The sequence below is a fragment of the Schistocerca serialis genome, chromosome 10 (assembly GCF_023864345.2).
Source record: "Schistocerca serialis cubense isolate TAMUIC-IGC-003099 chromosome 10, iqSchSeri2.2, whole genome shotgun sequence".
Classification (NCBI taxonomy): domain Eukaryota; kingdom Metazoa; phylum Arthropoda; class Insecta; order Orthoptera; family Acrididae; genus Schistocerca; species Schistocerca serialis.
In genome coordinates this window covers 115740231-115766310 of record NC_064647.1, presented here as the reverse complement: position 1 = coordinate 115766310, position 26080 = coordinate 115740231, and the positions used below count along the sequence as shown (strand labels likewise).

Sequence of the window (26080 nt, the reverse complement as noted above, 5' to 3'; positions counted from 1 at the left end):
CAGCTACAAAGAAATTCTAATTCTGAATTCATTCCAACACTTGCTGGACACATTAGTGCCATTACATTGTGATGAAACAGTGCAGAGTCCACGTTTCCTTAGCAGGCCACTCTGTGAGTGCACGCCACTCAGTAAGCGTGTGACAGTGCATGCAGAAACTACTGTCCGTGTGCTTCCGCAGTGAGTGCGAAGCAAGTGGTGGGGTGGATGAGTGTCTATCACTCGGTTTTGCCACTCACATGCAGTGTTCTGTGGTGATGTTGCAACTGACACATTACTGCACGATTCTCCACAGTATCAACAAGGCTGCACCATTCTGTTTTGGCTTCTCTGATGGCGCGTTGCAGTTCTGTGGTCAGGGCATCTCAATGTGTACCATGAACTGCAAACATGTACCTGCAAACAAACAATAATTTAATTATTTAACTTCATTTTTTTTTGAGGTAATGATTAAAACTTTATGACTATCTCTTGCATTTGGGACACACACTGTATAACTGTCAATTCTGTTGCCGTTGTTCTTAAGTAAGAGTTCAGTCCAGTTCCTGTTTTGCACACCAATATAAATTCTGCCCAGAATGTTACAGATTTTTTTTAAATAGTGTCATTCACTACATAATTGCCATCGAGCAGCAAAGTTGTCCACATTTTTTTACAAAGAAAGGAAATCTTGTTGTTTTAATTATTCACTGAGAGTAAAATGTTACATTTGAAGCAGCACAACTGTAACCGTAATATGAAATCCTACAGTGTTGTTTCTTTTATCAGTTCGTGCAAGTAGACATATTGCTATTTCAGATGTATCCGCCCCCTCCACCTGCACCTTCTGGGGGGATGCTGGAGCGGCACTATGCGGACTATGAGGACCTTCCGCCTCCACACATCCTCCCACACCACTATGCGAGCTACCAGCTGCCCCCGTACCCACACTACGTACCTGCAGCACACCACTATGCGGACCGTATGTACCCCGAATTTGCGACTGGTGCGAGCGCCACGCCCCCGACGGGAGGGTCCTACGGCTACCACGAGATGCAGCCTTACGACGGGAGCCGTGCCGTTTACGAGGGCAATCGCACGCCGGTAAGAAGATGGCTACAGTTCGTGCCTTTTGTCTTTCACTCGTGTTTTGATGTTGAGATTTAAATGTAGTCACCAAATCTATAAGCAGTTTTTGTTTGTACCTTCTTCTGAAGTTTGTGGTTGTAAAAATCATACGTATCTAATTATCTTGATAGAATGCAAATATTTTCTGTCATTACTTCATCACTCATTCTGATTACCTAACCATACTAATGAAACAAGGAGTATTGTGCCTATCATCAGTTTACCTGCAATCCCTGGCCAAACTGTTGTTGTGATGAGCACCAATAAGTATCCATTAAGGATGGAAAGGAACACACGAGATCCCATCACTTATTACATTCTGTAAAACAATATCTAAAACAAGTATATTTTCAACTAGCCAAGAGAATAAAACAATTACTGACTGCAGTTTTGTAACAGAATTTTAATACAGATAGTTGTTGAACATGCTAAGAGAATAAAACATTTTAATGATGTAATTATCTTTAAGATGTTGTAGCTCTTCTTTCACTATCTCGCAAAATAGATGACTTGAATAAGGAAACCAGTAGCACAACAAATGGGAAAAACCACCTCCTCTGAAAGACTTCCACTACCCCACAACCAAAGATATGATTACCCTCTGCATTGAAGTCTCTCCTCCCGTCTCCTCTCCCCCCTATTTCTCCTGTCCTTCACTCTGTCTGTCCATCTGCCCCATGCTCAAATGTCAATAACACTTTGAAATTGTGTGCCACCCTTCAAACACCAATGCAGAAATGATCATTGCATAGCTGTAATAGCACATGAGTTGACGACAGAATACTTGTGCATTTGTGATGAATAAAATGTGTGTTTGTATTGGTTAAAACAAAGTATTTTAACAGATCTAAAACAACTGGAAAGACTAATGCATCAAAAACTGTAAGAGATAATACAAAAACATGATACAATATAGTGAGTTTCCCTCTGGAATGGACAAAAACCAGAGAAATATAAAACTTTTTGTTGTTTGTCGATGACAGATTGTAGAATGTATGGTATGCAAGGACTAAAGGCATTCACACAGCAACTTGTGCAGACACCTAAAGTTGCTACCACATTGGAACGCTAACCAACTAACTGCATCAATGCATATGGGTGCCCACTGCAGAATGCCTGCCCTACTTTATTTATTTTTTTATTTACACATCAAGTTCCATAGGATCAAATTGCGTAGCAAATCTCCAAGGTCATGGGACATGTCAGTACATGAAATTACAATATAAAAGTAATAACAGATAAAAAATGAAATGTTTATGAACCCGAAAAAAGTCTATCCGTAAGTTTAAGTAAATACAATCAACAATGCAAGAAGAATCAGCTTAATTTTTCAAGGAACTCCTTGACAGAATAGAAAGAGTGACAAATGAGGAAACTCTTCAGTTTTGATTTGAAAGTGCATGGATTACTGCTAAGATTTTTGAATTTGAGTGGTATCTCACTGAAAATGGATGCAGAAATATACTGCACACCTTTCTGTATAAGAGTTAAAGGCTAATGCAAAATACCCAGACTCGTAAACAAGGATCGACAAGAGCTTAGTGAACTTACACCGTTATTGCCCGAACCACCCGTTTCTGAGTCAAAAATATCCTTTTACAATGGGAAGAGTTACCCCAAAATGTAATGCCATATGACAAAAGCAAATGAAAATAAGCAAAGTAGACTAATTTTCGTCTCAAACGATCACTCACTTCAGATACCTTTCCAATAGCAAAAATGGCAGTATTAAGTCTTTGAACGAGATCCTGAATGTGGGCTTTCCACGACAGTTTGCTATCTATCTGAACATCTAGAAATTTGAACTGTTAAATTTCACTAATCATATGCCCATTCTGTGAAATTAAAACGTCAGGTTTTGTTGAATTGTGTGTTAGAAACTGTAAAAACGAACTCTTGCTGTGATTTAGTGTTAATTTATTTTCTACAAGCCATGAACTTAGGTCATAAACCGCACTATTTGAAACCGAGCCAGTGTTGCACACAACATCCTTTACTACCAAGTTAATGTCATCAGCAAACAGAAATGTTCTACCTGTAGTACTAGAGGGCATATCATTTATATGAATATGGAACAGGAGTGGCCCCAACACTGATCCCTGGGGCACCCCCTGCCCTCTCCCTGACCGTACCCCACTCAGACCCCACCTCACAGCCATTCTCAACATTGTGAGTAATGACCTTTTGCTGTCTGTTGCTAAAGTAAGAGGTGAACCAATTGAGAGCTACCGTATTTACTCGAATCTAAGCCGCACATTTTTTCCTGTTTTTGTAATTCAAAAACCCACCTGCGGCTTAGAATCGAGTGCAAAGTAAGCGGAAGTTCTGAAAAATGTTGGTAGGTGCCGCCACAACTATCTTCTGCTGTCGAATATATGGAGCGCTACACAGGCATGCTTTGCAGGCACAACGATAAATACTGGCAGCAAAACCTCTGCGTCAGTAAATAAATTAAAAAAAAAGGTGGAAGACGAGCTTATTTTTCCTCTGCCCCGAGTTTCGACCACTGCATTTTCATACATTATCCATCGAAGTAAATACAAATTTCGTATTGTTCATCTTCGAATGTTGCAGTGTTTCAATGTACTACGAAAACCCGACTGGCAAGACTGTTACGGATGTTTGTCAATATGGCCAACTCTACGTTCTGAATTTTTCCCTACCTGTGAGAAGAGATGGTTGCTAATAGGAACTTTTATGAATTGTGAGTCACATGCAGTATTCTCTTCACCATAAGAATAATACGAATGTAAACGTTTTGCCATGTATTCTTTCGTGTTTGCTGCTGTCTCATTTAAATTCTGTCTGCCTAATAAACTACGAAACTAGAGTGAGACAACAGCAAACGCGGAAGAATATACATATCATGTCATGTTTATATTCGTATTATTCTTATGCGTAATAGTGATACAGTCAGAAATGAAGCACGGCAATTGACTAGATTTTTAAATCTAAGATGACTCTAATTTCTGTGCAGAATGTAATGTACTAAAGAGGCGTCTGCAAAGATTTTCAAACGGAGAAAAATTTTTGCTAAAATCTCATTCAGAACATCTTCTATCATACGCAGTCTATTATTTGGTTCTTGTTGATCATTATCAAAGAAAGCAGCAGTGTAAGTAACAAAAGTGACAACTTTTTTTTTTTTTTTAATTGTAAGCGGCAGGAGCATGCACAAAAGCAAGTCATGCCGCGAGCGGCGACAGGCCGTAAACACTCATTATCAGAATGCGACAAACAATGCATGACACAGTACAGTAATGCATCTTCAGCTTAGAGTGACGCAAACACCGTATAAATACGGATGGAGCGCCTGACACATAGCAATGGCTACCTGGTAAAGCTTAACTGATAAGCTTACGACTCGAACCAAACTACTGTAGCTGTATCATCATTCATTCGACCTAAATTGTGTCTCATATTACAATGGACCAACTTTGTTTCGATTTGGAGGTGCGGCCTAAAACTTTTCTTTCCCCTTGAATTTCGAGTCTCAAATTTCAGGTGCGACTTGGATTCGGGAAATTTTTTTTTTCCTTGATTTCGAGTCTCATTTTTCAGGTGCAGCTTAGATTCGAGTGCGGCTCAGATTCGAGTAAATACGGTACCTCCCGTATTCCATAATGGTCCAACTTCTGGAGCAATATTTTGTGATCAACACAATCAAATGCCTTAGTTAAATCAAATATGCCCAGTATTTGAAACCTTTTGTTTAACCCATCCAGTAACTCAGAGAGAAAAGGGAATACAGCATTTTCAGTTGTTAAACGACTTCTAAAGCCGAACTGTACATTTGATAGCAAATCTTGTGATATAGAATAATCAATTATCCTTACATACACAGCCTTTTCAATAACTTTAGTGAACACTGATGGCATAGAAACAGTCGAAAAGTGTCTACATTGTCCTTTTTTCCCTTTTTTTACTACTGAGTACTTTAATCATTCAGTGACCATTCCTAAAAGAAAAATTACAAATATGGCTAAATATATGGCTAGCATGTGCAGCACGGTACTTTAATATTCCACTAGGCACTCCATCATATCCATACGAGTTCTTTGTCTTCATTGATTTAATTACTGATGGAATCTCCCACTTGTCAGTATCACAGAGGAGTATTTCAGACATCAATCTCGGAAAGGCATTTGTGAAGAGAATTGTTTGATTCCTTGTAGAAACTAAATTTTTATTTAATTCACCAGCAATGCTCAGAAAGTGATTGTTAAATGCTGTACATATATCTGATTTATCAGTAACAGAAATATTTTTACTATGAACTGACTTTATATCATCGACCTTGTGCTGCTGACCAGACACTTCCTTCACAACTGACCATATGGTTTTAATTTTATCCTGTGAATTAGCTATTCTATTTGCATACCACATACTCTTTGCCTTCATAATAACATTTTTAGGTGCCTTGCAATACTGTTTGTAATGGCCTACTGTAGCTTGATTGCGACTACTTCTAACATTTTGATCTAATTCTCACTTTGTTCTACATGATATCCTTATCCCACTAGTCAGCCACCCGGGCTGCCTGTTACTGCTAGTACCCCTTTTAGAACATTCTAATGGGAAGCAACTCTCAAAGAGCATGAGAAATGTATTAAGGAAAGAATTATATTTTTCATCTATGTTATCGGCACTATAAACATCCTGCCACTTTTGTCCCTTGACAAGATTTAAAAAACTGTCTATTGCTGTTGGATTAACTTTCCTACATAATTTGTAATTATATGTGACATTTGTTTGAGTACAAAAGCATTTTAGTATTAAAATTTGTGCCTCATGGTCTGAAAGGCCATTCACCCTTTTACTAACAGAATTCCCATCTAGTAATGAAGAATGAATAAAAATATTGTCTATGGCTGTGGTACTGTTCCCTGCACTCTAGTTGGAAAAAAACATTGTCTGCATCAGATCATATGAATTTAGGAGATCTAGCAACACCCTTCTTCTTGCACCATCACATACAAAATTTATATTGAAGTCACTACATATAACTAATTTCTGATACTTCTGGAATCAAGAACCCTCTCTAACTTGAGCAGAAATGCTCTGGAGTCAGAGTCAATTAGAAGTTTGGTTTCACTAAATTCAACTGCCCCTGCAGAACATTCAAATTTATGTTCAGTGCAGTGCCGTGATATGTCTATAGACTCAAATGGAATACTGTTTTTTACGTACATAACCACTCCCCCACTACGCAAGCAACTCCGTGAAAAACAGCCAGCTAATCTGTATCCTAGTAAAGGAAATCTCTGAATTGTCAAATTATTTAAGCGGTGCTCTGATATACCAATAATTTCAGCGTCAACATCTATAAACAGTTCACTAACTTTATCTCTAATACCTCTTATATTTTGATGAAATATACTAATTCCTTCTCTACTTGGAAACATTATGTCCTTTGAATGTGAGCCCTTAGTTAGAGGGACTTGTTTTAAGCAGGTATACCTATCAGCTGACTTCAATCTAAGAAAGGTGCAGCTCTAACACCAACTACTACAGGAATTTTTCCGTGAGTGATCCCACTACATTTGTTGCCTATAAGCTTTGCCAGCCTCCCCTTCCCATACCTATTGAGGTGGAGGCCATGCCTAGTGAAACCTGATCTATTGATAGACCCAACTGGCACCACTGAAATGTGACGCATGACCTCTGCCATCGGTGCCCTCTCTAGCCCCATGTTAACGAGCCTAACAGCTGCATTAAGATGAGGCTGATCATGACACTGAAACAGTTGCATGAAATGCACATTAGTGCCACCAGTTTGAGTAGCTATCTTTACCAGGTCACCACCTACATCATAATTCCTATCCCTATCAAGACTGTTCCCTGCTCCACCCACTATCACTCTTCGTAAAGTTCCTACATAACTCCCCTGTACTGTCAGTCAACTGAGCCAACCGTGCACTAGGCTGCACAATGCTGGTGACCTGGTACTCACTCCCCAACACTTCCTGCAACTGCTGGCCCACACCTCTACCATACGAACTACTTAGCAGCAGAACCTTCTTCTTTCTGTTAGATTTTGCAGCTAACCTAGACCTCCTAACTGCTGAGGACTGTTACACGTTCCCTACATCTACAGCCGCAAGACGCTCCTCTCCATTTAACTCTGAGAGTTGATCAATTCTATTGCATGTACACAAAGTAAAACTGTCTGAATACCTCCTCCTCCTTGCCAACTTCCAGTTTCCATTCCCCGCCACCCTTCACCCTGCTCAGCCTATCTAGTTCCTCCTTTGCGTGTTGTAACTGCACCTGGAGGGCACAGATCTTACACTCCCGCTCCTCTGTCAACTTATTTCTACTACAGATTCTGCATTCCCAGGAGAGGATCTTGCTGGAATGCCCTCTGGCTTCCCCACTGCAATCCCCCAAATGAAAATACATTGAACAAATCCCTCATCGTAACCCACTACTCACAAACCTACGCAGAGCCCGCATGGTAAAATTTTACAGTTACTGAAAATTGGCAATATATATATCTACGTTACCTAAGTTCAGTTACACCAGTAGAACTATTTGTAGAACCAACAATAGCAGTCTCGAAATTCTGTGTCTACTAAGAAAGCAACTGCTTGTATTAGTACTACTACACCACAGCTAATACCAATACCAACAATACTTCACAAAATTATTAGCTAAAACCAAAAATTCAAGCGGCCACTGGAACAGTAGAAAATTTTACTGAAATATTTTAATAGGAACAATAATTAATGTCAGCTGAAAACTAAAGCACAAAATTTGCAAAATGACTTCAACACATAGAAAACCCTAAAAAAACATAGCGAGTGAACATTTCCAAAAGTTTATTAAATCGTTATTTTGCCAAAAACAGCATGAAACACCACTGAAAACTATTAAATTTAATACTGTATAACAGTGCACAAATAACTTTGTCAGTACTTAGCTTTATAACCGCTACAGCTGCAATTGCACACTGCAAAATGTAAACATACTACTGAGGCATAAGGCTTGGACGAATGACATAAGCACACTCATGAATAACAGACCACTCAAGTCAAAACACAGGAAGAAAGACTGAGATTAATAAAAATTCATTAATAATTTGCTTTTACAGCAAATATTAACACAAATAAACTTTAAGATAAGTAACTGAAGACTAAAACTTTATAAAATATTGACAAGCAATTTCAACAGCAGTGCAGCACACGTGACCTCACACCAACGTACTGTGTTGCTGGCAGCTCGTATGTGATGAAGTGTCAACAGGAAAGCTGTTTAACTAGCTGAGAATCAAGACAAGGGTTACCCTTTCTCAACTGTCACTGGCGAGTCTCGATAAGTCAGTAATTATTCAGGCTAGGGCAACAGACAGCACTGACAGTTCGATGTAGCATTTTGGGAGTAAATTGGTGAATATTTGTTTCTTGGTGCTCGCATATTTCTGCTCCATGTGGACCCAGTACCTACATCCTTCAGTAACTAGCACACAGTGTCCTCAACCAATGATGAACATTATAGGCATAAAACTACCAGTACAAATAAATGATAGCATAAACATGTAACATTTCATGGCTAACTATGTAAAATCTGTCTTCAAGCAATTGAAACTCCAAGGTTGAATATCAATAGTATTAGGAAAAGGATAGATTGCTACTCACCATAAAGATCAACCATCGAGTTGCAGACAAACACAACGGAAAGACTGTTACACATTATAGTTTTCGGCCAAAGCCTTCTTTAGCAAAAACACACACACACACACACACACACACACACACACACACACACACACACACACGAGCAAGCACACCTCGTATACTTATGACCACTTCCACTGGCAACTCTGACTGGACTGTGACTCCTACATGAACAGAAACCCGGAGTGGCGTGGGGAAAGAGAAGGGATAGCATGGCATGGGTGGGGAGAGATAAGAGTGCTGTCTGTTGAGGCAGGAGGTGATAAAGCAGAGGGGGTGGGTGCAAACTGTAGGGTGGAGGGAGAGGGGACAGTAGGGTACCTGTCATATCACCTCCTCCCTTTTCATGTCCCCTATACCCTTTGTGTGCCATCCTCTGCCAATGCATCTGCCCATCCTTTCCCCTTTCCTGCTCCCCTCCTTTTCCACTCTTCGTTTTATCCCCCCCACACCTCATCTCCTGATGCTGCGCCAGGCAGTCTCGTGAGGCCACCACCTAGTCCCTGCACGCATTGACAGACGGCACTCTCCTCTCTCCCGACACATACCCTGCTATCCTTCACCCTTCCCCTCCCCACTTCATGTGACAGCCGCAGTCCAGTTGGAGCTGGCTGTGGTAGCGGTTGTGTGTATGATGTGTGGTTACTTGTGTAAATGTGTGTGCATTTGCTTTGCTGAATGAGGCTTTGTCTGAAAGCTATAACGTGTAACAGTTTTTTCATTGTGCCTGCCTGCATGTCAGTGGGTCCTCTTCACAGTAAGTAGCAGTCTCTCCTTTTCCTTATATTGTTAATATTGTCTTCAGCTGTATGTGTAAACGAATATAAAATTTAAAGCTTAGTTATGACTCCTCTGTGCATACAGGATATCGGTAATTCAAGTTCCAATTCCAAAGTGCTGTAGAAAGAGAACCACTGCTCAGAATTAAGCCAATTTGAATGACATAAAAATAAAATAAAAAATTACCAATAGATGATGCTGTAAATGTCTTGACGTAAATTGGGTTGGCTAAAAATGACAGACGAATTGCAGTAAAATGACTGTGGTTTGAGCTGCACTGTTCAACATATATGACGGCACAAGTTCAGCAGTCAATGGCTGTGGCTCTGTCAGTTAGGTAAGCCCATCCACCGTGGTAATGCCCTATCACACTGGCTGGGAAAAATCAGCTTTTAGTTTTCCTGGGACACACAAAAAGAAAAAGACATCATTTTTAGTTGTCTTTGGACCAAAAACTAAATAAAAAGTGAAATTAAATTGATATGTAGGTGTAAGTACTGTGCAACATTTCCCCAGCCTTTAAGAAATCCACCAGAGATTTCTCTGAGATGCTTGTGAAACAGTCTTGACACACATGCACAGAATACAATTTATGAAATGTTCCTGATTCCTCTCCCAGTGTCTTGTTCAAACCACATGGTTCCTCAATTATGGTCTTCATTTTAAAACATTATTTTCTTAAACTCATTCCAGGGACCTTACAAGGACATATTTCATCCAAATTATTATTTATAAACTAACGTAATCACTTTTCGCAGACTGTTTAAAACACTCCATAATTCACAATTGCTTTTATTCTTCTTTGCTTAACAGGTAATACATTACACTGATTCTCTCTCAACTATTCTTAGTTCTGCACATCAACCAGTCCACTTCTTTTATTTTCACACATAGACATGACCCCATTAAATCATCATGTCAAAACCAGTAAAATAAAATTACAAAAACTCTTCTTCCTTGGCAAATCGTTCCACATAAAATGGTTCCACAAATTATTTCTCACATTTGGAATTTTCCTTTGTCTACCCGGTGGCTTGGTACTCTATCTGGAACTTTGTCTTTGCAACAGTAGTGTCCCGTAGGTTTCCTTAAAACACACATCCTTACAAGGATGCTTACACAAAAACTACTTACAGCACTACCACATGCAGCATACTGGTCAGTATTTCAAATTACCTCTCTCATTTTACTGTCACTTACTAATTGACTATGCTTTGCTATGCCCTTTTTTTCTATAACTTTACCTTTCACAACCAACTGCCTTATGCTTTTTGTCACTTTACCATGTGTATTGTGTATTGAATTTTAGTGATGCCATATGCAGTTTATCTGGTTCTAATTTCACAATAATAGATACTTTTGACAATATACCACACATATCTGTTCCCTTTGGCTAAATCAATCAATGTCTCCTGGAATTTGGCTGTGCTTTTAAGAACAGTTACACAACACTTCTTCTTATCTTCATTTCCTATAACACTGAAACAAGTATCATCAAATTTACTCTCATCCGAGGCACACATTCCTGAAAGGATTTGGTCTCATCGGCTCCTTACAAGTTTTCATCTGTCTTCTCTTCCTCCATCCCCCATTTGGAAAAGGCAGTGCCACATCCAGTAGCAATGAACCTGTGCCCTTCAGAAATAAATTCATTGGTACCACTTCCACATGCACAGCTATTGCAAAACAACTAATCTTATAGATAGCTTCCTGTGCATTCCCCATAATATCTACAATAAAATCAGCACTGCAGTAGCTATTCAGTATACTGACACAACAGAAATAGTGTCTGAAAGTTGAAGTTGTAAAATTCTGAAGCGACCAAAGACCTGAACAGGTGCCTCGCTGCAGCTCCTGTTTGTGACACAAAAATCAGTGGCACATGTACTTCCTTCTACATTTGGCACAGGCCTGACTGCCTCAAAAAACCACCACTATCATAATCAAAAAATGGTTCAAATGGCTCTGAGCACTATGGGACTTAACTTCTGAGGTCATCAGTCCCCTAGAACTTAGAACTACTTAAACCTAACTAACCTAAGGACATCACACACATCCATGCCCGAGGCAGGATTCGAACCTGCGACCGTAGCGGTCGCGCGGTTCCAGACTGTAGCGCCTAGAACTGCTCGGCCACGCCGGCCGGCACTATCATAATCCATTGGCGTAGATACTACTACATCTAAATCAGTATCATCCATGTTGCTAGTCACACACTTACCTACTTCAAAACACACTTACTCCATCTGGTACTACAGCTACTTCAGACTCCGCATTTCCACAAGATATTGGAGCTGATACTTTCACATTACTTTCTGTATCTTCCACCATGCCAGTACTATGCATATCAAGTAAACTTAAAGGAACTTCTACACCTTTATAATTGTCATTTTTCTCAAACCAAGCATCCTATCCATTCTCTCTCTTCTCCATCTGCTCTTGAAAAGTAAAATACCAATGTCATTTCTTCTCCCTTTCAACCCCTTTTTTCTCCTCTAAAGCTGCTGGAGCTTACATATCTGATCTTGAATGCCATCTCACAGCAAGTGGAGCACCCTGGGGTAGGACACTACAACATGTGGGGTATTGAGGTCAGGAAGTTGGCAGTTGACCACCCAAGGACATGCATCACAGCGACTCAGAAAGTAGGTACCTGTCTGACACCCAAAAGTGTTATTAAAGCAGGATTCCAACATTAAGAATTTATTGTCCACATAATACAACAGTTGAGATATTGATGTTCAGGCAACCAGCAATGGTGGGAGTGCAGGAAGTGAGTGCCCACCCACCTGTTATGTGCTGACCAGTGTACGGATGGCAGCCGTGGCGCCAGTAGATGAGTTACTGGTGTCAGTACCAGTGTTGTCACGTGGCTGTTCCCCTGCAGAGTTAGCACACATTGTCATCTGCACTGTCTGAAGCAGCTAACAGTCTCCCTGGGAAGGTGACCAGCACACCCATGACTCCATTGTAGATGGCACACAGGGAAGGCATCTACAAGCTCTTCTCATACTACTAAAAATCGTGCTCTAGAAGTACTATGGCCTCTCTTCTGAGAGAGACCACCAGCAGCACTGAAGTCTGTCACAGGAATGGAGCTGGGTGTCAGCTGCGGCATGCCCTCACAATGACAGATGATGATCGGCTCCCAGGCTGTGGTGAGTTAGGCATCCAGAAGGCCTCCTGGGTGGTGGCAGCCACGTCTCCCACCAGTCTTGACTCTGTAGTCAGTGCTGCAGCTCACAGTGACAGAGGCCTGTCAGACGGAACTTGCTGCACCGTAGAAGACTGAAGACGAATAGACAAGCAGAGGGTCTGCCGACATAGGCCTCCCCTCATGTTTGGATGGCTGCCAACTGAACAGAACTTGACCAGAGCTGAAGGAGTATTTATATAGAATGGGCTCGATGAGGTGACAGAGCCGTCACTTGATCCAGTTTTCTCGTCTGGGCAGCTCTCCTGGTTGCTTCGGGATTTCAGAACTTTATCTTTCAGACACTCTTTGTGTTGTGTCAGAATGCCAATTACTCAGTCTTGTGTCAGACTTAAGCTTTCCTGCGACATTCTGTGCAATCATTATCGTGACTGTATCTCTCTGTCACCATATGTCATTCTGCTATGTTGTTGTTTTGTGTGCTCAGCAGATTTAAGGTATCGCAATAGCTTCTGCGTTTGCTGCTGCACCATCAGTAATCTCTCTGGAGTTACACCTGACTATTGACCTGTTCTGCTCTGCCTTTTGTGTTGCCAGGGAAGCTCTTGAAATTTTTCTGTTCACACCAAATTCACTATTTTACTGTGCAACGCCACCGACAGTATCTATGTAGGCAACAATTGTAAGAAACTGCAGAAGATAAATGTGTACTCAAACACCATTAGCAGCCAATTATGGTGGTGGTGGTGGTGGTAGTGACGATAAGGTAAACTTGCACACTATAACTACTCGTAGTACAGTGAACTCTTTGAAGGCAGATTGGGTGAAAATGGCTTACGAACTTTAATTCTTCTTCAGAACATACAGCCACAAAGCTACAGTGTCCTGCAATAAAGGGAAAAAAGTGGTTCAACATGAATAAGATATTTATAATTCATTACGGTATAGTAAGGGAGGATTTATTTAATAGGCACATGCAAAACATCAAGGGACTGAAGCATGAATTGGTAACTGTAATTTAAATTGTACACTAATTAACGGAACAGGAATAGAGGAGGATGGACTAGTTGACTTGGAAACAGGTAACTTTCAATTTGTTATTCACAGCCTTTTCATGTAGAAAGCAGCAGGAAGGTTGTTAAAAGTATGTAAAGTTCTTTTTTTCCTCTTTTCTGTTGGCAACCCTTTTAAAGCAAGGACAGTAGCAGCCAATTCTTTAGAATGGAGAAGTTTCACAGAATTTAATTTCAGAGATTACCATCTCGTAGTGAGATTCAGACGAAGCAAATTCACATCTGTCACAGGTCCTCGGTCGCAGCGGTCCCAGGCACCGACGGACACCGTCGAACGTCTCGAATGCGTCGTCCACCACAAACAGTGCTGGCGGCGTGAACCCCAGCTTCAGGCTGGAGGACGAGGGCGAGTACGGAGTGCCCGCCCCCCACTACCCGCCCCTGCAGGTTCCGCAGCAGCTCCAGTACTACCACCGCAGGCAGGCCCTGCCACCACCAGCGACGGGTCCGGACTACGAGCACGCTCCGCCGCCCTACTTCTCTCGCCAGAACTCCTACGACTCGAACGCCTCTGCCGAGAGACCTGGCACGCTCGAAGTTAGACTGAGGTCCAGTTTGCGCAGGTACTGGCATCCGTTATCTCTTTGTGTTTGCATAACATGAATCGTGTCATTTGAACTGTGTGCTGAGGTAGTTGAACTGTTGTGGCAGTATGTTTACATTATGCCGTAATATGGGATGAACCCGATCACTGACAAAAATTTTGGAGGTGGTTGAGGGATATTTACTGAGTATTTTCATACAAGGGATCTCAGACTCAAGTGGCTCATTAAGAGTACTTTGATTTCCTACAACCATTTCTGACTATATCTATTGCATTTAAAGTTAGTTGTATGTAACAGAAGATATATTGAATTTAATTGATGAAATGAAAAAATAAAAATGCAGTAAATGAAGCAGGCAAAAACGAATACAAACGTCTCAAAAATGAGATCGACAGGAAGTGCAAAATGGCTAAGCAGGGATGGCTAGAGGACAAATGTAAGGATGTAGAGGCATATTTCGCTAGGGATAAGATAGATACTGCCTACAGGAAAATTAAATAGACTTTTGGAGAAAAGATAACCACTTGTATGAATATCAAGAGCTCAGATGGATACCCAATTCTAAGCAAAGAAGAGAAAGCAGAAAGTTGGAAGGAGTATATAGAGGGTCTGTACAAGGGCGATATATTTGAGGACAATATTATGGAAATGGAAGAGGATGTAGATGAAGATGAAATGGGAGACATCATACTGTCTGAAGAGTTTGACAGAGCGCTGAAAGACCTAAGTCGAAACAAGGCCCCAGGAGTAGACAACATTCCATTAGAACTACTGACAGCCTTGGGAGAGCCAATCCTGACAAAACTCTACCATCTGGTGAGCAAGATGTATAAGACAGGCGAAATACATTCAGACTTCAAGAAGAATATATTAATTCCAATCCCAAAGAAAGCAGGTGTTGACAGATGTGAAAATTACCGAACTATCAGTTTAATAAGCCACGAAAATACTAACATGAATTCTTTACAGACAAATGGAAAAACTGGTAGAAGCCGACCTCAGGGAAGATCAGTTTGGATTCTGTAGAAATGTTGGAACACGTGAGGCAATACTGACCCTACGACTTATCTTAGAAAGTAGATTAAGGAAAGGCAGACCTACATTTCTAGCATTTGTAGACTCAGAGAAAGCTTTTGATATTGTTGACTGGAACACTCTCTTTCAAATTCTGAACTTGGCTGGGGTAAAATACAGGGAGCGAAAGGCTATTTACAATGTGTATAGAAACCAGATGGCAGTTATAAGAGTTGAGGGACATGAAAGGGAAGCAGTGGTTGGGAAGGGAGTGAGACAGGGTTGTAGCCTACCCCAATGTTATTCAATCTGTATATTGAGCAAGCAGTAAAGGAAACAAAAGAAAAATTCGGAGTAGGAATTAAAATCCATGGAGAAGAAATAAAAACTTTGAGGTTCGCTGATGACATTGTAATTCTGTCAGAGACAGAAAAGGACCTGAAAGAGCAGCTGAACGGAATGGACAGTGTCTTGAAAGGAGGATATAAGATGAACACCAACAAAAGCAAAACGAGAATAATGCAATGTAGTCAAATTAAATCAGGTGATGCTGAGGGTATTAAATTAGGAAATGAGACGCTTAAAGTAGTAAATGAGTTTTGCTATTTGGGTAGCAAAATAACTGTTGATGGTTGAAGTAGAGAGGATATAAAATGTAGACTGGCAATGGCAAGAAAAGCGTTTCTGAAGAAGAGAAATTTGTTAATATCAACTATAGATTTAAGCGTCAGAAAGTCGTTTCTGAAAGTATTTGTATGGAGTGTGGCCATGTATGGAAGTGAAATGTGGATGATAAATAGTTTGTATAAAAAGAGAATAGAAGCTTTCGAAATGTGGTGCTGCAGAAGAATGCTTAAGATCACATAAGTAATGAGGAGGTATTGAATAGAATTGGGGAGAAGAGAAATTTGTGGCACGACAAGACTAGATGAAGGGATCGCTTGGTAGGACATATTCTGAGGCATCAAGGAATCACCAATTTTGTATTGGAGGGCAGTGTGGAGGGTAAAAATTGTAGAGGGAGACCAAGAGATGAATACACTAAGCAGATTCAGAAGGAGGTAGGTTGCAGTAGGTACTGGGAGGTGAAGAAGCTTACACAAGATAGAGTAGCATGGAGAGCTATGGACTGAAGACCACAACAACAACAACAACAACAACAACAACAACAGCAGTTGTACGTTTACACTGGTACACAACACTATTGGTAGTGTTTACTGATGAAGAGTTGGTTGATATGCACCTCATATATAGATTCCCTGATTGCAATGAGAGATTAGCGACGCTATGGTATGCTGAGCTGTTCTTGCAACAAAGGCAACCACATCATTGTGTTCTAACACGTCAAGTTTAACACATATATTTCAGAATGACACAACACATATAAGTCACAGAGTAAGTTGACAACCAAAACATGTATACACGTTAGCATTCGAATGAGCACTGAGTCCCAGTCTAGTGGCCGCTGCTCGGCTGGCCGCTTAGGTGGCACAGCTGCTGCATGGCTGGCAGACAGCGCCGCACGTAGAGGACGCGTGTAATTGCGCGGCGGCACTTTGAATGATCGGCAAGTCACAACACTTCTCCCCCATTTGAAATTGTTGCACTGGTCTCGATGGAGGTGTCCTGGAGATGGCTAACGTCCATAGGCGTTGCTTGACTCACCGTAAAGTCTTGAGGAGGAGGCTTCCCGTATGGACGGAAGTGTCCCCGATGATAACGGGTCGAGATGACAGGAGACGTAGGGGTCGAATCTGCTGGGGTCCAATCTGCCCGTTGCGGCAAGTCCAGTTGATATGACAGGAGACATGGGTGATGTGTTGGCGTCCGTTGGAGGAGGCGAGTATATTTTCTCTGACAGAGGATGGTCATCCGGTTCCTGCATGGGCACGTCTCCTGGTGGCGTCCATTCTTGTGCTGGCATCGCGATGATGGTGAGAGGGCTGCGTTGTGAGTATTGAGAGATGCCAAGATCCCGAGCGTCAGGTAGAGCCAAAGGTGGTGTAGCGGCATTCGGAACAGGCGTTGCTGGCACACAAGGCCGAAGCTGGTCCGAATGACGCACTGCAAAACCCGTGTCCGTCTGGATTTCATACAGGCGTCTGCCATGGTGTCTTAAGATGCGGCGCGGGCTCCATTTTGGCCGCCTGCCATATCCCCATACCCAGACAAGGTCGTCGGCGGTGAACCGGCCAAGTGAAGGCACCTGCGGCTGTGAGGTGGAAGGCCGCAGAAGATGAAGTAGCGTGCGGGGCTGTCGGCCATGTAAGAGTTCAGCCGGGCTGTGGTCGCCCATGGGGGTGAAACGGTAAGACGTCAGAAACTGGAGAAGCGCATCATCAGCAGCAGAAGAAGTCAGAAGTTTCCGCATCTGATCCTTCAATGTGCGGACCAGTCGTTCAGCCTCACCATTGGATTGTGGATGGAACGGCGGGGCCGTGACATGCATAACGCTGTGACGAGCACAAAAATCCGCAAATTCGGAAGAGGCAAGTTGCGGACCATTATCAGTAACAAGAGTAGAGGGGAGGCCTTCTAAAGAAAAAATGCGGGCGAGAGCACTGGTGGTTGCCCGGTGGTAGGCAACGTGCAACGGACAGTGAAAGGAAAGTTAGAGTAGGCATCAATTACTAGGAGCCAATAAGTACCTAAAAAGGGTCCCGCAAAGTCAGCATGAATGCGCTCCCAGGGCTTCTCAGGCGAAGGCCACAGTGACAAAGATGACTTTGGGGCAGCGGCCTGTGACGCACAAGGGCCGCAGGGCAGCTATTTCAGAGTCGATGCCAGGCCAGTACACATGACAGCACGCCAGAGATTTTGTGCGAGACACGCCCCAGTGCCCTTGGTGAAGGAGGCGCAAGACTGAAGCACGCAAAGACGCAGGTACCACAACACGCGGCGAAGCATTGTCAGTGGAGAGGAGGATAACACCATCCCTAGCCGTGAGGCGGTAGCGCAAAGTGTAGTAGTTCCGCACCAGATCAGAAGTCTTAGCGGACTGGCGATCTGGCCAACCCTTCTGAATACAGCATAAAACCCGGGAGACGGTAGGGTCAGAACCCGTAGCAGCCGCCAGCCTGTCCCCAGTGATGGGGAACCCGTCCACAACCCGCTGCTCGGCAACATCCAGGTGGAAACACAAAAGTTCGTCCCTATCGAATGCCTGATCAGGACCCATGGGAAGGCGAGACAGAGCATCAGCATTCGCATGTTGAGCCTTTGGCCGGAAATGAATCTCATAATTGAAACAAGACAAGTAAAGAGCCCAACGCTGGAGGCGGTGTGCAGCCTTGTCAGGAAGTGACGTTGATGGGTGAAACAAGGAAACAAGTGGTTTGTGATCCGTAACAAGATGAAATTTTGAGCCATAGAGAAAAACACCGAACTTATGAAGAGCATAAATAATGGCCAAAGCTTCTTTCTCAATTTGAGAATACTTTTGTTGGGCATCCGTGAGCGTTTTGGAGGCATAAGCAATGGGTTGTTCCGTACCGTCAGAAAAACGGTGCGCAAGGACTGCATCAACCCCGTATTGAGAGGCGTCTGTGGCAAGAACAAGATGTTGGCCAGGTCGATAAGTAGCCAGGCATGGGGCCTGTTGCAGCATAGTCTTCAATTTCTGGAAAGCCGCTTCGCATGACGCGGACCAGTGAAAAGGCACGTTTTTATGCAACAGGCGATGCAACGGCTGAACCATCGAAGCTGCAAATGGTAAAAACTTGTGATAGTATGCTATTTTCCCCAAGAAGGCCTGCAGTTCCTTAACAGATGTAGGGCAAGGAAGGGCATCGATCGCAGCGACAGTTTGCTGAAGCAGATGAATACCATCCCGAGAGAGTTGAAACCCCAAGTACATGATAGATGCCTGAAAAAATTGTGATTTCTGAAGATTACACTTAAGACTGGCAGTCTGTAAGACATGAAAAAGTGTGCGGAGATTTTGAAGATGTTCTTCAGTGGTGAAGCTGGTGACAACAATGTCGTCCATGTAATTGATTCACCCAAGGACAGGGAGCAATAATTGTTCCAAGAATTGCTGAAAGAGAGCAGGGGCGCTGGCAACCCCGAATGGCTAGCGTTGGTATTGATAGAGGCCGAAAGGCGTGTTAAGGACCAGAAACTGCTGGGAAGCAGTGTCGAGAGGAAGTTGATGATAAGCTTCTGACAGGTCAATTTTAGAAAAATACTGGCCTACAGCAAGTTTAGTGAACAGTTCTTCAGGACGGGGCATAGGGTAAGTGTCAATGAGGCATTGAGCATTTACAGTGGCTTTGAAATCACCACAGAGACGAATATCACCATTTGGCTTAGCAACGACAACGACAAGAGAGGACCACTCACTGGAAGTGACAGGAAGCAAGACCCCTGAAGTAGTGACACGATCCAACTCCCGTTTTACCCGATCACGAAGGGCCACAGGAATGGGCTGAGCCCGATAAAACTTAGGCCGAGCAATGGGTTTGAGCGTGATATGAGCTTCAAAGTCGTTTGCGCGGCCTAATCCAGGAGAAAAAAGGGACAAAAATGTCGTCGACAAGGAATCCAGTTGAGCATAAGGAATAGCATCAGAGACAATATTGACAGAGTCATCTATGGAGAACCCAAAAACGCGAAAGGCATCGAAACCAAAAAGATTTTCTGCGTTGCTCTGGTCGACCACAAATATGGGAACAGTGCGAACAACGGATTTGTAAGATACCTCAGCATTAAACTGCCCCAAGAGAGAAATCTTCTGTTTATTGTACGTCTGTAATTGCTGAGTGACAGGTGACAGGAGTGGAGAACCCAACTGAAGATACGTCTGAGAATTAATTATAGTGGCAGCAGAACCGGTATCCACTTGCATGCGAACAACTCGACCAAGGATTTGGACAGTGAAGAATAACTTCCCTGAAAGGGAAGAAGTACAATTGACAGACAACACAGAATCAGAATCAGCGTCATGTTCATGAACATCATGTATGCGGTCATATTTGCAAACGGAAGACAAATGACCTTTCTTTTTGCAATTGTGACACACAGCCCAACGTTGGGGACAATCCTCGCGTGAATGTTTCGTAAAACACCGTGGACATAAAGGAAGTTGCCGGGGGTTTTGCTGCAGTTTCTTAGTGGGTTGTTTACGGCTAGGCCGAGGCTGCGCATGGAAGCAAACTGCGGCCACGTCGTCAACAGCGCACAGAGGTTGTATTTCCCCGACATCACCCCACGCCTCTATTTGCGCCCCAGTGCCGCGAGAAATTTCAAAAGACTCAATGGAGAGAACTTCATCTAGAGTCGGATTCGCCAACTGAAGGGCACGTTGCCGAACTTCTTTGTCGGGCGCTGACCGGATAATAGCATCCCGTACTATGGAATCGGCATAGGATTCTTTGTGAACGTCAGTAACAAATTGACACTTTCGACTGAGGCCATGAAGTTCAGCAGCCCAAGCACGATAGGATTGATGTGGCTGTTTTTTGACAACGATAAAAGGCAACACGAGAGGCTACCACATGTGTTTGCTTTTGAAAATAGACAGACAGAAGTGAGCACATTTCAGCAAAGGACAAAGATGCAGGATCCTTCAAAGGAGCCAATTGCGACAACAACCGATACATTTGAGGTGAAATCCAGGAAAGGAACAGAGACTTACATGGTTGTTTGTCCGTGACATGAAATGCCAAGAAGTGCTGTCGAAGACGTTTTTCATAATCAGACCAGTCTTCCGCCGTCTCGTCGTAAGGAGGAAAAGGAGGTATAGCCAATGCCGAGAAACGCCCTGCATTTGACGCCGCGACAAAATCGCGAATCGCCACTGTTAGAAGCGTTTGCTGTTCAAGGAGATTTTGCAATAGTTGCTCGACAGTAGCCATGGAATCCTGTGGGTCAGTTACGGTGGCTAGGACAGTTGCAAAGTCTAAGAGAAAGAAGAAGGTTCTGCTGTTAGGTAGTTCTCATGGTAGAGGTGTAGGTCAGCAGTTGCAGGAAGTTTTGGGGAGTGAGTACCAGGTCACCAGCATTGTGAAGCCTAATGCAGGATTGGCTCAGGTGACTTTTAACATAGGGGGGTTATGTAGGGATTTTACTAAAGAGGATCAGGTAGTGATTGTGGGTGGGGCTGGTAATGGTATTGATAGGGATGGGGAGTATGACATAGATGGTGACCTGGAAAAGATAGCCACTCAGACTGGCAACACAAATGTGCATTTCGTGGAACTGTTTCAGCGTCACGATCGGCCTCATCTTAATACAGCCGTCAGGCGTAATAACATGAGACTTGAGGGTGCGCTGATGACAGAAGGCATGAGTCACATTTCAGTGGTGTCGGTGGAGTCTATCAGTAGGACGGGTTTCACTAGACATGGCCTGCACCTCAACAGGTATGGGAAGGGGAGGTTGGCAAAACTTATAGGTGACAGCATAGGTGGGGGTGGTGGGATCACTCATGGGAAAATTCCGGTAGTTGTGGGTGTTAGAGCTGTACCTTTTTTAGATTGAAGTCAGCTGATAGGTATTCCTGCTTAAGGGAAGTCTCTCTAACAAAGAAACCACTCTCTACAAAGCTTGGGTATCCGATTAATGAGGGAATTAGTATATTTCATCAAAATATACAAGGTATTAGAGATAAAGTTAGTGAACTGCTTATAGATGTTGACTCTGAAATTATTGGTATATCTGAACACTTCTTAAATAAGGAGATAATTCAGAGGCTTCCTTTACCAGGATACAGGTTGGCTGGCAGCTTTTCTAGGAGCTCTTTGCGGTGTGGGGGAGTGGCCATGTATGTGAAAAACGGTATCCCATTTGAGTCAATTGATGTTTCAAAGTACTGCACCGAAAAGGTGTTTGAATGTTGTGCAGGTGTGGTTAAATTTAGTGGAGCTAAACTTCTTACTGTTGTTATTTATAGATCCCCAGACTCCGATTTCACAACATTTTTGCTAAAGCTAGAGGAGGTTCTTGGTTCACTTTATAGGAAATACAAAAAGTTAGTTATATGTGGTGACTTCAATATTAATTGTATAAGTGATTGTGCAAGGAAAAGGATGCTGGTAGACCTCCTTAATTCATATAATCTTATGCAAACCGTATTCTTTCCAACGAGAGTGCAAGGGAACAGTAGAACAACCATAGACAATATTTTTGTTCATTCGTCATTATTAGAAGGGCATTCTGTTAGCAAAAAGGTGAATGGCCTTTCAGATCATGATGCACAAATTTTAAGTCTAAAAGTTTTTTGTGCTGCAACACATGTTAAATATAGTTACCAACGTTTTAGGAAAGCTGATCCAGTTGCTGTACAGACTTTTGTAAACCTTATCAAGGAACAAGAGTGGCAAGATGTTTATAGTGCTGATACAGTAGACGATAAATATAATGCTTTCCTCAAGACTTTTCTCGTGCTCTTTGAAAGTTGCTTTCCGTTAGAACGTTCAAAACAGGGTACTAGCACAAACAGGCAGCCTGGGTGGCTGACTAAAGGGATAAGAATATCTTGTAGAACAAAGTGGCAATTATATCAAAACGTTAGAATCAGTCAAAATCTAAATGCAGCAGCCCATTACAAACAGTATTGTAAGGTGCTTAAAAAAGTTATTAGGAAGGCAAAAAGTATGTGGTATGCAGATAGAATAGCTAAGTCTCAGGATAAAATTAAAACCATATGGTCAGTCGTAAAGGAAGTGGCTGGTCTGCAGAGACAGGTCGAGAATATAGAATCAGTGCGTAGTGGGGATGTCCGTGTTACTGATAAGTCGCATATATGTACAGTACTTAATAATCACTTTCTGAATATAGCAGGTGAACTAAATAGAAACCTAGTCCCAACAGGGAATCATATAGCGCTCTTAGAAAAAAGTGTTCCGAGACTGTTACCTGAAATGCTCCTCCATGATACTGACAAGAGGGAGATTGAGTTAATAATTAAATCACTAAAGACCAAGAACTCTCATGGATATGACGGGGTATCTAGCAGAATACTGAAGTATTGTTCCACGTATGTTAGCTCAGTACTTAGCCATATCTGTAACTTTTCCTTTAGGAGTGGTCGGTTTCCTGACCGATTAAAGTACTCGGTAGTGAAGCCACTTTATAAAAAGGGAGACAGGGATAATGTTGACAATTATAGACCTATTTCTATGCCATCAGTGTTTGCTAAAGTTATTGAGAGGGTTGTATATACAAGGTTACTGCAGCATTTAAATTCACATAATTTGCTGTCAAATGTACAGTTTGGTTTTAGAAACGGTTTAACAACTGAAAATGCTATAGTCTCTTTTCTCTGTGAGGTTTTGGACGGATTAAATAAAAGGTTGCGAACGTTAGGTGTTTTCTTTGATTTAACGAAGGCTTTTGACTGTGTTGACCACAAAATATTACTGCAGAAGTTGGAACATTATGGAGTAAGGGGAGTAGCTTACAACTGGTTCGCCTCCTACTTTAAGAACAGAAAGCAGAAGGTAATCCTCCGCAATATTGAGAGTGGTAATGATGTTCAGTCCCAATGGGGCACTGTTAAATGGGGCGTTCCCCAAGGGTCGGTGCTGGGGCCGCTGCTGTTCCTTATTTATGTGAATGATATGCCTTCTAGTATTACAGGTGATTCAAAAATATTTCTGTTTGCTGATGACACCACCTTGGTAGTGAAGGATCTTGTGTGTAATATTGAAACATTATCAAATAATGTAGTTCATGATACAAGTTCGTGGCTTGTGGAAAATAATTTGATGCTAAATCACAGTAAGACTCAGTTTTTACAGTTTCTAACCCACAATTCAACAAGAACTGACATTTTAATCAGACAGGATGGGCATGTTATAAGCGAGACGGAACAGTTCAAGTTCCTAGGCGTACAGATAGATAGTAAGCTGTTGTGGAAAGCCCATGTTCAGGATCTTGTTCAGAAACTAAATGCCGCTTTATTTACCATTAGAACAGTATCTGAAATAAGTGACATTTCAACACGAAAAGTAGTATACTTCGCATATTTTCATACGCTTATGTCATATGGTATTATTTTTTGGGGTAATTCTTCTGATTCAAAAAGGGTATTTTTGGCTCAAAAACGGGCTGTTCGAGCTATGTATGGTGTAAGTTCGAAAACCTCTTGTCGACCCCTATTCAATAGTCTGGGAATTTTGACATTGCCCTCACAGTATGTATTTTCTTTAATGTCGTTTGTTGTTAGCAATATTAGCTTATTCCCAAGAGTTAGCAGCTTTCACTCAGTTAATACTCGGCAGAAATCAAATCTGCATGTGGAATGCACTTCCTTGACTCTTGTGCAGAAAGGAGTGCAGTATTCTGCTGCATCCATTTTCAATAAGCTACCACAAGAACTCAAAAATCTTAGCAGTAGCCCAAACACTTTTAAGTCTAAACTGAAGAGTTTCCTCATGGTTCACTCCTTCTATTCTGTCGAGGAGCTCCTGGAAGAGATACAAAATTAAGCAAATTCCAGTGTACATTTTTGATTTCTTTATTTAAACTAACGACTTGTCGCCTGAATATGTTTCTTATATTTCATTTTATTTGTTTCTACAATCGTGTTATAATTTCATGTATTGACTCGTTCCATGACCATGGAGACTTCTCCTAAATGTGGTCCCATGGAACAATAAATAAATAAATAAATAAATAAAAAACGGTGAAAAGGAAAAATCCCATCCTCATCGCCAATTGTTATAACATCAAGTTTAACACATATATTTCAGAACGACACAACACATATAAGTCACAGAGTAAGTTGACAAGCAAGACATGTGTACACGTTAGCATTCGAATGAGCACTGAGTCCCAGTCTAGCGGCCGCTGCTCGGCTGGCCGCTTAGGTGGCGCAGCTGCTGCATGGCTGGCAGACAGCGCCACGCTTAATTGCGCGGCGGCGCTTTGAATGATCGGCGAGTCACAACACATTGTTCTTTTGTGTCAGTACATAGGTGCCTAGGAGAAATTGGAGCCTTCCGTGTTAATTTTTGGCAACTGCATACCGTATTTTTTATCACTGTTGTAACCAAGTCCATGGATCCCTTGTGCTAGAATACTCAGAAAATACTCCTGGACACCTCGAGTCTGGGTTCACCCTGTATTGTTGATAGGCATGAGTTGTTTCATGTGTGATGTAGAACTCTTTCAGTGGTGGTGGTTGGTTGTTTGGTTGCAAATTTCCTGATTTCTGTTTTACCAGGTATCTAACTCGTTCTAAACAGTATTAGAACATCTTCATAGCAGGCACCACAACCATAAATTTGTTTTATGAAGAGGTGACATTTTGCTAGTCTGATGACTTTGAAATATAGAAAGGTCTTGATCGCACAGTTCTTTATTAAGCGTTGCACATTTCAAAATTTTGTCATCAGTCTGAAGTTTTGGAATAAAATGTACAAAGAAAATAACTATAACAGATATGTACATACTAACATAAGTATGCCTGTTAGTGACCCATATACAGAATTTTCAATTAATATTGTACTTACATTTAAATTGAATATAATGCCTATCTCATCTCATTTAGATATACGAGGTAAGTCAATTATTATCCACAAAGTAGTTATAAAATTTTATTGTAATCAAATAGGAAACTTACAAGAACATTATTTTTTGACCTAGTCTCCTTGCATTTGGTCCATCATTGTACAAGCTTCCTGATGCCCTCATAAAAGAAGATTCTCGGTTAAGCTGTGTGCCAGGAATGCACCACTTCTTTCATTGCTTCATCTGAGGCAAATCGGTGGGCCCTTAATGCCTGTT

The 26080-nt window shown here is 42.0% G+C and overlaps 1 protein-coding gene across 1 annotated transcript in view; it reads left to right on the top strand.

The window, feature by feature from the left end:
- LOC126425305 (mitogen-activated protein kinase kinase kinase 10-like) overlaps positions 1-26080 on the top strand; it is a 731045-nt gene that overhangs the window by 693614 nt on the left and 11351 nt on the right. Inside the window, exons 10-11 of the mRNA XM_050088284.1 lie at positions 799-1083; positions 14022-14353. Coding sequence (XP_049944241.1) covers positions 799-1083; positions 14022-14353 — 617 coding nt within the window. The remainder of the gene's footprint in view (positions 1-798; positions 1084-14021; positions 14354-26080) is intronic.